Source organism: Gopherus flavomarginatus, chromosome 24 (assembly GCF_025201925.1).
Source record: "Gopherus flavomarginatus isolate rGopFla2 chromosome 24, rGopFla2.mat.asm, whole genome shotgun sequence".
Lineage (NCBI taxonomy): Eukaryota > Metazoa > Chordata > Testudines > Testudinidae > Gopherus > Gopherus flavomarginatus.
Window position 1 is genome coordinate 5,634,656 of NC_066640.1, and position 12,037 is coordinate 5,646,692.

At 44.2% G+C, this 12,037-nt stretch overlaps 1 protein-coding gene across 4 annotated transcripts in view; it reads left to right on the forward strand.

The window, feature by feature from the left end:
- Window positions 1-1,193: 1,193 nt before the first annotated feature.
- Window positions 1,194-12,037, forward strand: part of SCAMP4 (secretory carrier membrane protein 4) — a 32,934-nt gene continuing 22,090 nt past the window's right edge. Inside the window, exons 1-3 of one of the 4 annotated variants that reach the window (XM_050933825.1) lie at window positions 1,289-1,358; window positions 1,786-1,880; window positions 9,993-10,049. In XM_050933825.1, the coding sequence (XP_050789782.1) occupies window positions 10,043-10,049 (7 nt within the window). In that variant the 5' untranslated portion in view covers window positions 1,289-1,358; window positions 1,786-1,880; window positions 9,993-10,042. Of the gene's footprint in view, window positions 1,359-1,693; window positions 1,881-9,992; window positions 10,050-12,037 lie in introns of those variants that run through there. The other 3 variants (XM_050933823.1, XM_050933824.1, XM_050933827.1) reach the window with 3 other exon arrangements.

A 12,037-nucleotide genomic window follows, 5' to 3' on the forward strand; every position in this document is an offset into this window, starting at 1 on the left:
GATGCCCAGTCGGTGAGGAAAATAGGTAACTTGGCTAAGTCTGCGCTAGAGGCGCTTCAGCAGCACGGCTGCAGTGCTGTTGTGTAGCCGCTCACTGCAGCGCCGGGAGAGGAACATCCGTCGCTGTAGTAAATCCACCTCCCCGAGACGGGGCAGACGGAAGAATTCTCCCCTCGACCGGGTGCTGTCTACGGGGGCTTAGGCCGGCTCGGTGATGCCTCTTGGGGGGTGGACTGTTCACATCCCTGCACACAGGGCCGGTGCAAGGATGTTTCGCGCCGTAGGTGGAACTTCCACCTTGTGCCCTTCCCTGTCTCCGAGCCCCCGCCCTGAGCCCCCCCCCCGCCATGGCAGCTCCCCCCCTCCGCCCTGAGGCACCCCCTCCACGCCCCAGCTCACCCCTGCCCCGCCTCCTCCCCAAGCACACCATCGCTGCTTCACTTCTCCCGCCTCCCAGGCTTGCGGCTCCTAAGCTGATTGGCCCCACAAGCCTGGGAGATGGGAGAAGTGAAGCAGCCATGGTGTGCTCAGGTAGGAGGCGGGGCAGGGATGAGCTGGGGCGGGAATTCCCCTGCGTGCTGCCCCCCCTTACTTGCTGCAGGCGGCCCTCCCTGCGCTCCCTTGCCCCAGCTCCCTCCGCCTAAATGCCGGTGGCGACCGGGGTGGCCGAAGATCTGGCCGCTGCTGAAGAAAATGGCGCCCCCCAAATGCCAGTGCCGTAGGCGACCACCTAGGTCGTCTAAATGGTTGCACCAGCCCTGCCTGCACACCGTGGAGGGTCCAACCGAACCGGTGTCGACCAGCCCTCTGGGCACAAAACCGAGGGACAGGGACGCGCCTTGCGGCGAAGGGCGTCTCGTAGCCCCGGAGCTGCAGGCTGCAAAGGCCGGGTGGGAATGCTAAGGGGCAGAGGCCTAAAGTGTGTGTGTGGGGTGCAGATGCCAGCCCCATCAGTGACCCCAGGCGGTGGCCAGCAGCCTCCAAACTACCCCTGGCAGGCTCAGGCAAGCCCTGGCTTCGCCTTTCACACACCTCCCTTATAAAATTGTCCCCCGCAAGCCGCCGTAGTCCAATATCCGCCTGCCCCTCCCACCCGGCTTCAGACACCCTCCCTTGGTCACGTGACGGAGGGACGCCGAGGGGCATGTTGGGAGAGGTAGTCACCGTCGCGGCTCGCGGCGGCGGCGATAAGCCGCCCTGGAACTACAACTCCCGGTGTGCCCCGCGGCTGTCACTAAGGGCTGGAGGGGGCGGAGGGCTTCGGCGGCTGATGCTGAGGTAAGGGCGATAAACAGCAGAGCGGGTGGCTGCCCCCTGCGGGGAGTGGCTTGGCGGCCAGGGAGCGGCCCCTCGCCCCGGTTAGTAGGGGGGGGGGTGGTAACCGGGCCCCCAGCGCTGGCGAGCAATTAATGGGTGGGAGGGAGTGTATCCAGACCGCCCCCGCCCCCAGCCCAGGTGAAAAATTAATGGGGGGGGGTGTAGCCAGGCCACCCCCCCTCAGCCCAGGCGAGTAATTAATGGGGGGGGTGTAGCCAGGCCACCACCCCCCCTCAGCCCAGGTAAGTAATGAATGGGGGGGGGATAGCCAGCCCAGGTCAATAATTAATGGGGTGGGGGTGTAACCAGGCAGACCTTCTCTCCCTCCCCCTTGGCACCGGGGATTGATTGGATTGGAAACACTTCTCTCTGCAACCCCCCTGCCCTAAACAATGTGCTGTCTCCCAAGTCTGACTATTCATCAACAAGTTGTCAGTGGCTGGTTCTCACCCATATTTCCTCTACCAGGTTTTGTACCTTGTTGCCTTGTGATTTGTGGCGATTTGGGTGTGTAACTGCCTGGTTTGTGGATGCAAATGACCATTTTGTATTTGTTAATTGAGGTAATTCTGTATTATGAGTGTTCGGGAAGTAAGAAGGGTGGGAGTGCTGTCTTGTATGCTGTGCAGGTGGAAGGAGAGGCTGGTTTTACAGTGAATGCAAGGGAAAGTTACATCTGTAGTAAATGGGGGGGTTTGCACATGTGGTGATTGCAAGAAGGGTGGAAGTTTTTTCAAAGTGTATCTTGGGCACTAGTAGTTCCAAGAGAGATGGTTTTCCTTTCCCCTACTCTTTTTGCTTTTTACTGCAATACCTTTTGCTAAATATATTCTGAAACTGTATTTCTCGCACTGTAGTGATGAGACTTTTGTCGTATTTATCTCAGCTGTAGACATTTGACATGTAAATAATTGATGATTATTTATTTTTGTATGTGTTTTTTTTTAATTTTACTTTGGGCATTACTGTTGTCTGCTGCAGAGGTCCCATTTGCTAGGCCAATTTGAGTAGTTTACTCCTGGGGGAATTCTGCATCAGTGTGTGTGTGCAGAATTCATGTCCCCCTGCAGATTTATTTTCTTCCCTGCAGAAAAATTACTTCTGATGGGGGAGCAAAGGGGAGCCCCAAGAGCAGTCATGCACCCCTTCCCGGCAGCACAGGCAGGTCGGTTCAGGCACCTGGAGCAGCCAGTAGAGACATAAATCACCACCGTGTGTGTGTGAAGGGGTGGGCGGTTGTGAGAGAGACTCACTGTCCCTCTTCACTATTGCAGCATGCTTGGCATGGAGGGGTAGTGCTTCAAAGTGTGTCTGAGGAGGTAGGTGTGGCGCAGGCTGTCCCCTCAGAAAGAGCAGAACATAGCAGCCTGCCCACTTGGTGAATTGTTCCCATTATCTTTGTGAATTCCCCCAGGAGTATAAAACCAGTGTAAAAGTTTTAAGGCTCCTTTACATGGTCAGAGTGGTGTAAAGGACAGTATGGCCTTATAAATGCGTATGGTGCTTTACTGATTACAACTGGTCTAAATTTTTGGACTGAAAACAATTCTTATTAAAATGTGCTCTATGAACTGTTTGCTACTGACTTTTCTGAAGATAGTCAGTAGCCAATACAAATTGTGAGTTTGATTCCGCAGCCCTCACTTGCTCTTCAGTTGCCTATGATGTAGCAGTGAGCATGTGGCTGCATAAAGGGTCAAACCTTGCTACTTTACTATTAGGCAAGGGGGGTTAGGAATTTCCTCCAATGCTCCCCACTCCCATTCTTCATCCATTGTATTGTACTTTAAATAAATTACGTAAATAATTGAAACCAGCATGATTATATTGTGCTGTTTTAACAAATAAAATACGTAGAATTTTAAAATATTGTGCGCAGAATTTTTAATTTTTTGGTGCAGAATTCTCCCAGGAGTAGTAGTTGTAATGCAGTGCGAAAACACAGAAACACACAAGTTGGAAAAGCAAGTCTTTCTCTCCTCCTCCTGAGGCTCACTGCTGCAATCTCTTACTCATATGAGTAAGGCTTATTCACAGGAGTAACCCCATTGAAGCCAATGTCTGTCTATCATGTTTTTGTCATGTGGGATCTTACATAGGATAGGTAGGATATATGGTTGTAAATAGTCCACCAGGGGTATGGGGAAAATTGTGTTGGGCTTCAATAAACTGCCTTCTGCAAGTGCCAGTATAGATGTTGAGAGGGAGCATGGCAGTAGCATATATTGTAAGTAGGCTTGGCAAAACTTGGTTTGTTTTTATAATTTTGACAGGTAATATTAATGTCTTTTAAGCATTTTAAATTTTTGTATCAATTTAAATTTTTACAGTTCCAGGAAACTGGGGGGAGGCAGGCAATAATTAATGACTATAAACATCAAGATTCAAAAAGTTGAAGTTTTATGACTGTTAAAACACAAACTGTCAACATCACATATCAAAATATACAAAATAAATGTCCTTCAGTCAAGCTCTAATAAGTTCTCAAGCACTATTTTTCTTTGCCCATTTGTAAATTTTGCTTTATTCTTGATGGAAATTATATTTTTTGGTCAGTTTGGCTGTGTGTGGTGAATTGACATTTATCAGTAAAAATTGCATCCTTCTGAGCCTGATTGTAAGCTATAGACATCCTTGGAAATCTAATTAACATAGAGCAGCCCCTAGGCTGTCTCATTGACAGAAGAGAGGGTGTTTTTGTCCCATCTTCCCAGCAACTAAGGATTAGGAGAGTGCACAGGTGAAAGCTCGCTCTCTAGCCTGACAGTGAAACTGGCTATAAACAAAAGTAAAAGTGAATTCATTTGTTTTGATCATCCATTTTCCTGTTTCTCTTTTAGGTACTCATATGGCCCCCATTATCTGAGTGCCTCAAAATCTTTAATTATTTATCCACACAACACCCTTGTGAAGTAGAGGAGTGCTTTTATCCCCATTGTACAGATGGGGAGCTAAGGCATTTGGAGACTAAGGGGCAGATATTTAGAAGTAGTTAGGAGCCTAACTCCTGTTGACTTCAATGTGATTTAGGTGGTGCCTAGATACTTTTTAAAAATCTGTCCCTAAGTGGCTTGCTGAAGGTCTCACAGGCAGTTTCTGACAGAGCAGGGACTTGAACCTGCCTCTCCCAAGTGACTATAATCTAGGAACAAAGTGTAGGCTGTATTTGCAGGTTGTCAGGGGAGTCTGTCTTGGGGCAAGCAATAGCTACATGGGGAACAAAACACTGATAACGGGTTCTTCAATCTAGCAGACAAAGTTAGAACAAGAACCAATGGCTGGAAGTTGAAACAAGAAAAATTCAGTCTGGAAATAAGGCACACATTTTTAACAGTGAGGTTAATTAGCCATGGAACAATTTACCAAGGATTGTGGTAGATTCTACATCACCGACAATTTTTAAAGTAAGATTAACTATTTTTCTGAAAGATCTGTTCTAGTTCAAACAGGAATTAATGGATGGAAGTGCTATGGCATGTTATCCAGGAGGTCAGACTAGATGATCGCAATGGTCCTTTCTGGCCTTATCTGTGATTATAGATAAGATAATCCATGCATCAGATGAAGTGAGTATTCACCCACAAAAGCTTATGCTCCAATACGTCTGTTAGTCTATAAGGTGCCACAGGACTCTGTTGCTATGAACCTAAAAGTCTCAGGTTAGCATCCTAACAGCTGGACTGTCCTTTCTCCAAGCTGAGAGAAATTCAAAAAATCGATTACAGGCACAAACAGCGAGAAATAAATCTGATTTAAAACTTCCCCTTCTGACAACCTAAGATATTAGTAACATGAGTAAAGAAATACATTTATTTATGACCTGCGACTTTAAACATGATGTATCCTTTTAATGTAGTTTTTTGCCTGCTTCCTGTGCAGACAACAGTATCCTGTTTCTTACATTTTTCAAACAGAAAATGTTACCCTCAACAAGACACAAGGGCATTTTGTATTTTTGAAATGGAGACAGTAGCAGCTTTCATTGAACCCCATCTTGGTTTTGTGAGTCATGTAAATTGGACTGTAAACTTTGAGTTATTCATGTTTGCTTAGGAGCATAGTGGAAAAGAGAAGTGCATTTTACATCAAGATTTCCTTTAGTTTTCCCCCCAGCAAAATGGATTTTAACTGAAAAATCTTGGCTGCAGAGAGTGGTGGGGTAATGCATTTTTAATCTGTTCTTTTCAGTTAACTTAAATAAGTTTCTACATGAATGTACAATAGAACTTATGTTTCTGTTAGTATCTTTCGTACAACTGCATCACAAGACACAAATCAGTTATGGTCTCTGTGTGCAGATGTAACTGCTCATCCGTGTCTCTTCTTGCTTAACTGATCAATATTTGCAGTGCAGCTGTTTCACAACACTTGTATCTTGCAGCTGGAGTTCACTGATGGCTAAGACTTCTTCAAATAGAAATATAGCATTGTACGGGCCCCATATGCTCAAGTGAATGGGAACTGAGCAACATTGTCACCTTGCGGGAGCAGGATCTTTCTTCTGTTTTATCCTAAATCTAAGGTGTCTTCTCTTCTAACATACAATCAAGTATTTGCAGGAGTCCCTGCCAAAATAAATGACAAGTTGGGAGTGTGTAATAACGACTCAATTACCAAGCCATTTCAGAACACTAAAGAAAAGTGCTTCAAGGTCCAAGCCAACAATGTAAGTACGTATCCTCATACAAAGAGTTTGAGGTTGCTCCTACTGAATTCCATGGCAAAATGTCCATGGACTTCAGTGGGACCAGGATTGAGGCCCAAAGCCAACAAAACTAGAGGAATCTAAATAAATGGTGGAACCTGATCCTGCAACACTTAACTTGCTCGTTGGCTTTGTCTGAGTTGCGAAAAGGTGGTGGGAGGGCTTAGTTTTGTTTTGTTTTTGTACATTGAAATTGCTGTTTCAATAAAACACCCTTTTTGGAGTGAGAACACTCAGTGAGATTACTTATGTAAGTTAGGGTTGCAGAACAGGGCACGCAGCTGTATTCATTCATGTGCTGTAGGATAAAATCATATGTGAGATTTAGTAAGAGTTTGAGCCTTGTCTACACTTAAAATTTAGGTTGACATAGCTACCTCAATCAGGGGTATGAAGAATCCCCACCCCTGGAGCGCCATAGCTATGCCGACCCAATGCCTAGTGTAGATGCTGCTGTGTTGACAGAAGAATGCTTCTGATGACCTTGCTACCGTTACTCAGGGAGGTGGTTTTCTGTACTAATGGTAAAATCCTGTCCTTCAGTGTACAGTGTGTGTGTGTACACGAGGGGGTTGTGCTGGCATTGCTATAATGACATATAGTGCAGATATACCCTAGGAAGTTTAATGAGGGTAAAGAGTTAAGAAGAGTTACCTTTTTTCTTAGATGCTTTTAATTAATTATAACACTTTTTTTTTTAGTGAAAACAATATATGGGGAAACTGAAACTCTGGGATGTTGTAACATAGTTCTCTGCAATGCCAGAGATATAATCCAGGAATTCTCCTCGGCTGCATGCTCTAAGCACTATACTGTTCCCCCTCCCGTTAGGATTTTAAGGACTGATTAGCGTGGGAGCACTCTCTCTGCTTTCCTCCGGCCTGAAAAAATGACCCCGTTTGTTTACTGATCTTTCAGTAATAGATTTTTCTTTCTATTGACATTTTAATGTAATTGATTGAATTATGTGACTTGTTCTTTCCAAAAAATGTTGTTCTTTGTCAAAAGCAGCTGCGTGTGGTAGGGCCACATTTAATTTGAACTTCTGTCTTCATGCTTTATTTCCTGTTTACACAATACAAAAGGAACAAGGCAAATAAAAAAAAAACACAAACAAAAAAGCCTCAATTTATGAATCATGTTTTAAGTTTAAAATGCCTGTCAGACAGAGTGTGAAGAGGTGGTGGTGTCTGGCTGGTTGTATTGTGATAGTCCCTAGGGCCCCAACTCAGATTGGGGTCACATTGTGCCAGGCACTGTGCAAACACGTAGTAAGGGACAGATCTGGCCCCGAAAAACTTACAATTTACATAGGTCTCGTCTATGCTAAACTATACCAGTAGAGTTAAAGTGATGCAACCTCCCTAGTGAGGATGCAGTTACACCAGTATAAAGGTGCCTTATACCCTGCATCTCTCTTCCTGGATGGGAAGGGGAATAATCTATAGCGGTATGAGTCATCTTTGTACTAGTATAACTGTCCACGTTAAAGCTATGTCAGCACTAGCACTTTTGTCATTAAAACTTGCGTCGCTCAGGGGTGTGACCCCGACTGACATAAATTATACCGACAGAAGCGCTGGTGTGGACAACGTCTGTTGGCAGGGGTTGGGATGGTTTAATAATGTCAATGAGAGAGCTCTATCCCATCAGCACAGATCGGCTACATGGGAGATCTTACTGCGGTGCAGCTGCATCGATACAACTCTGCTGCTGTAAGGTGTCTAGTGTAGACATAGCCTAAGGATTGTACCAGTATAACTAGATCAGTGTTAAAAAAAAAAAAATCATATCACTAAGCAAAATAGATATACTGGTGCAAAATGACAGGTTTCAGAGTGATAGCTGTGTTAGTCTGTATCAGCAATAATGCGGAGTCCTTGTGGCACCTTAGAAACTAACACATTTATTTGGGCATAAGCTTTCATGGGCTAGAACCCACTTCATCAGATGCATGGGGTGAAAATACAGTAGCAAGCATATATACATAGTACATGAAAAGATGGGAGTTGCCTTACCAAGTGGGGGGTCAATCTAACGAGACAATTCAATTAACAGTACCAAGGGAGGAAATATCACTTTTGTAGTGGTAATGAGGGTGTTCCATTTCAAATAGTTGACAAGAAGGTGTGAGTAACAGTATGGGAAAATTAGGTTTTGTAATGACTGGGTCATTACAAAACCCAATTTGCCCCTACTGTTACTTGGTGTGCAGACTAAGCGATAGACAAGACTGATAAAGGGTGGGAGAAGAAACAGAGGGTCAGAGATGTAAAGTGAGTTGCCTCAAGTCACAACAATTTAGTGGTTTTCTCCTGGCTCACAAGTTCAGTGCCCTAGTCTCGAGATCACACTGCAGTGTGAGGTGGAACTTGTACATCTGTTGTTTGTCATATTAAAGTAAGGGTTTTCTTGGGTTTTCTTTCATTTTACCAGTTGTTGTTTTTGTTAGTACACCTCTACCCTGTTATAACGCCACCCGATGTAACACGAATTCGGATATAACGCGGTAAAGCAGCGGTCCGGGGAGGGGAGGGGCTGCGCGCTCCAGCGGATCAAATACAATTCGATATAACGTGGTTTCACCTGTAACGCGGTAAGATTTTTTTGCCTCCCAAGGACAGCATTATAGCGAGGTAGAGGTGGACTTAAAATTCTGGTTTAGAACTGTGGCCAAAACAAAAGGTGTGTTTTTGTTTTGTTTTGTTTTTTAAAGGATTCTATGTTTTCAACTTGCGTTTTACTGAAAGCATTGGCACATATTTTCTGTCTTCAAATATCAAGAAGATAGAATCAGCTATCTGTGGTTCAGGACCCAAACCTGCAGCTTTTACTCACGTGGTTAATTCCACTGAAGTCAGTGGAATTGCTGAGAAGAATAAAGATTGCATGATTGTCTTCCAAGAATTGCAGTAATAAGAATAGTTCTCCACCCCTCATTAAATAAACTTTATTTGTAAAGTCTCTAAATGTTTTTGCATGATTGGTTTTTTTAAAAGAATGATGGGTGTGTGAATTCTGTGGGAGTTCTGTACTGCAGTCTGGTTCCCTTTTGTGTAAAAGAATTATCTGTGAAGATAAACTATGCTGTCAGTTTCTGTGTTGCATCTGTGATATTTTTGTTTTCTTTTTGCGGTGTGTGTGTTTTTCCTATCAAACAATGGGTTAATAATTAAGGCCTGGTCTACAGTGGGAAATTATATCAATATAACTACTACCACTCTCAGCATGTGAAAATTTTTTCACACCTCTGAGAGAGGTAGGTATCCCACCCTAACCCCCTAGTGTAGGCATTGCTAGGTCAACGGAAGAATTCTTCCATCAACCTAGCTACCGCTTCTTGGGGAGGTGGATTACCTATGCAAATGGGAGAACCTCTCCCATCAGCGTTGGTGGTGTCTACACCGAAGCATTATGGCGGTATAGCTGCCGCTGTAGTGTTCTAAGTGCTCTCATACCCTCACAGTTATGAAAGTGCCATGGTGAGCTGGGGAACAGTCAGATCATTACGTCTTTTTTTTGCTTGGACTTGAGTCCAAACCGGGTTCACTTGTCTCAACTTGTTGCCAGCCTTCAGCCAGAATGTGTTCTGGCAGCAGTTTCCTGTGCAACCTCTGACTGTGTCAGGTACATTCAGCAGCACATTTATACATTGCTGAGCAGTAAAGCAGCTGAAGTTGTTGACGGTGAGGTTGTAATTAAGCCTTCAAAGGTAGCATCCCATTAATACAAATACGGGTAATTCGTATTTCTCTTAGTGATACTGTTTGAGCCTGCCTACTCTGTAGAGTTAGAAACAAACACTTTGCACTGAAAAGGCTACGCTGGCAGTCAAGAGCTAGAATAATGAATTTTTAAAAAAATTTGGACTTTGTTAGATATTGCAAAAATGCCTTTAAAATTTAGGGTTTCTGTGGATATGGGTTACAGTTATATGCTATTGATCGTATTTCCTTTCTTTCTTTAATAGATCCATTGCTGTCTGATTTCAAATTTCTCCAAGGAACACTTCTAGCAGAAATGGCAGGTAAAGAGCAGTACTAAATACAGAGAAACAGAAAGGATTGCACATAACTTTTCAACAGTGTACGGCTATCAGCATAGTGGATTAGGCATGACAAGCTTTTCTTCTTCTCTCCATGGGCCCTTTTCATCCTTTGTAGAGCCTTCTGCCTGCTCCTCTCTTCTTCCCTTCCACATACTCCTGTTTTACACTGTGTTTCTCCTTAGGATCATTAACTGAGGTCCCCATCCTGGCCATAGAAGACTGGGTGTGACTTAAATGCTTGTGTGGAGGAAATTGGTCACTGCAGTCCCTACAGAGATTAAACATCTGCTTCCACATCAATCCTAGCTGCATTATGAACTTAAATCAAGGGCTTAATTCTGCTCCCACTGAAAACAATAGCAAAACTCCCATTGACTTCACTGCGAGCTGGAACAATTCCTGAGCTTATACATCCTCTAAAATTGACAGTATTTTCTTGCAAACATTGCACTTGCTGTAGTTTAACAGTCTTGTCCTAGAGCAAAAGTGAGTATTGTAGAAATCTCTGGGGCATGTGATCAGATCTGAGAGAGAATATTCTCTTACATTTCTGTTGTCTTTCCTCTGAAGAAACCTCAAACAGTTAAAAATTGCATATGCACAGCAACCCTAAAATGCAGCCAACTCTGGGGTGGGCGGGTAGGAGCCAGCTGGCACACAACATGGTACACGACAATAGAGGAGAATAATAGAGGAAATTTTGGCCACCGAGAAACACCTTTAGCCAACTGCCATGGGGTCATTACTTTCCAGGCAATGCAAAGTAAACATTGTGGTACTAAATGTATCTGCCTGAGAAAGCTGGAGGGCTTATCTGAATCTGCCAGGTTTTGAACCTGTGCTTTAAGAAAATCTATGGGCCAGATGCACTGGTGGCTTGCAGTCACAAGAAATGTTGGTGAATGAGACCACCTTGCAGGGAGGGAAGGAGAGAGGGATCTGCAGTAACATAAAGTGGCTGCAGCTACATTTTGAGAGGGGGGACAAAGAAGGGGCTAGCAGTACCCTGATAAAGAGGCTCTGGCCAGATTGTTCATTTAGCATCACAGTGAGGCTGCTCCTGTTGCTGATGTTTCTATAGAGAGCAGTTAATTTTGCCAGAGCAGCTTATTATTTTCTCTCACAGAGATGATGGCGAGAGAGGGGGAACTCTCTGGGTCTGAAAGGTCATGGTCAGACACTTGTCTTGTCTTCCGTGCCATTTGGAAGTTTTCCCAGGACATTTTTCTTCTCTTCCTCTGATTGTTTTTAATTCTGTTTACTGAAGCTGAAGACTTGAAACAATTAGTCACAATGCCCTAGAATCAAACTTTAATCAGCACTCAAAGGCAAGAACAAATATTCCCAAACATGTAAAAATGCGCACATGGTTATATTAGATATTCACACGTGCCTTTCTTCCCATCAGCTGACAGCAGTTTGGATTACACAGTTTAAAGAGTCCTATTACTTATTTAAACATTTTTTAAAAAATCAGAGGCTTTAACAATAAAATGCATATAAGAAGGTCTGTATCTCTCTGCTCCTTGTTGTGTGGCTGTCCCTACTGTCTGTATAACGGTGTCTGAATTTATGACTTGATTTGCTATGGGCAGGGCTGAATGAGAATATAAATATTGGATTTGGAAGGCAAGAAGGTCACGACTTATGAAATTCATAACAATGAAAACATCCCTGATATCTGCAAGGCAGATAGTCCATGAACGGTTGGTGTGACTCATTTTCCCCTTTGACTAGACAACATCCTTTTAGTATTTCTAGAGGATTGTTCTCCTAAAGTCATCCCTTTCATTGTCATCAGACCATATGAGCTGCAGGCCACAAGGCCTGATTGCTGTACCAGCAAGACCTCCACTGGGAATGTAGGCTCTTCTGCAAGCAAACCTCCATCTGTCTCTGTCCTGTGGGAGGGGAAAATCCCTGCTTTTCATCTGATTTCTTTGGTCTGGGAAACCAATATCCACCCC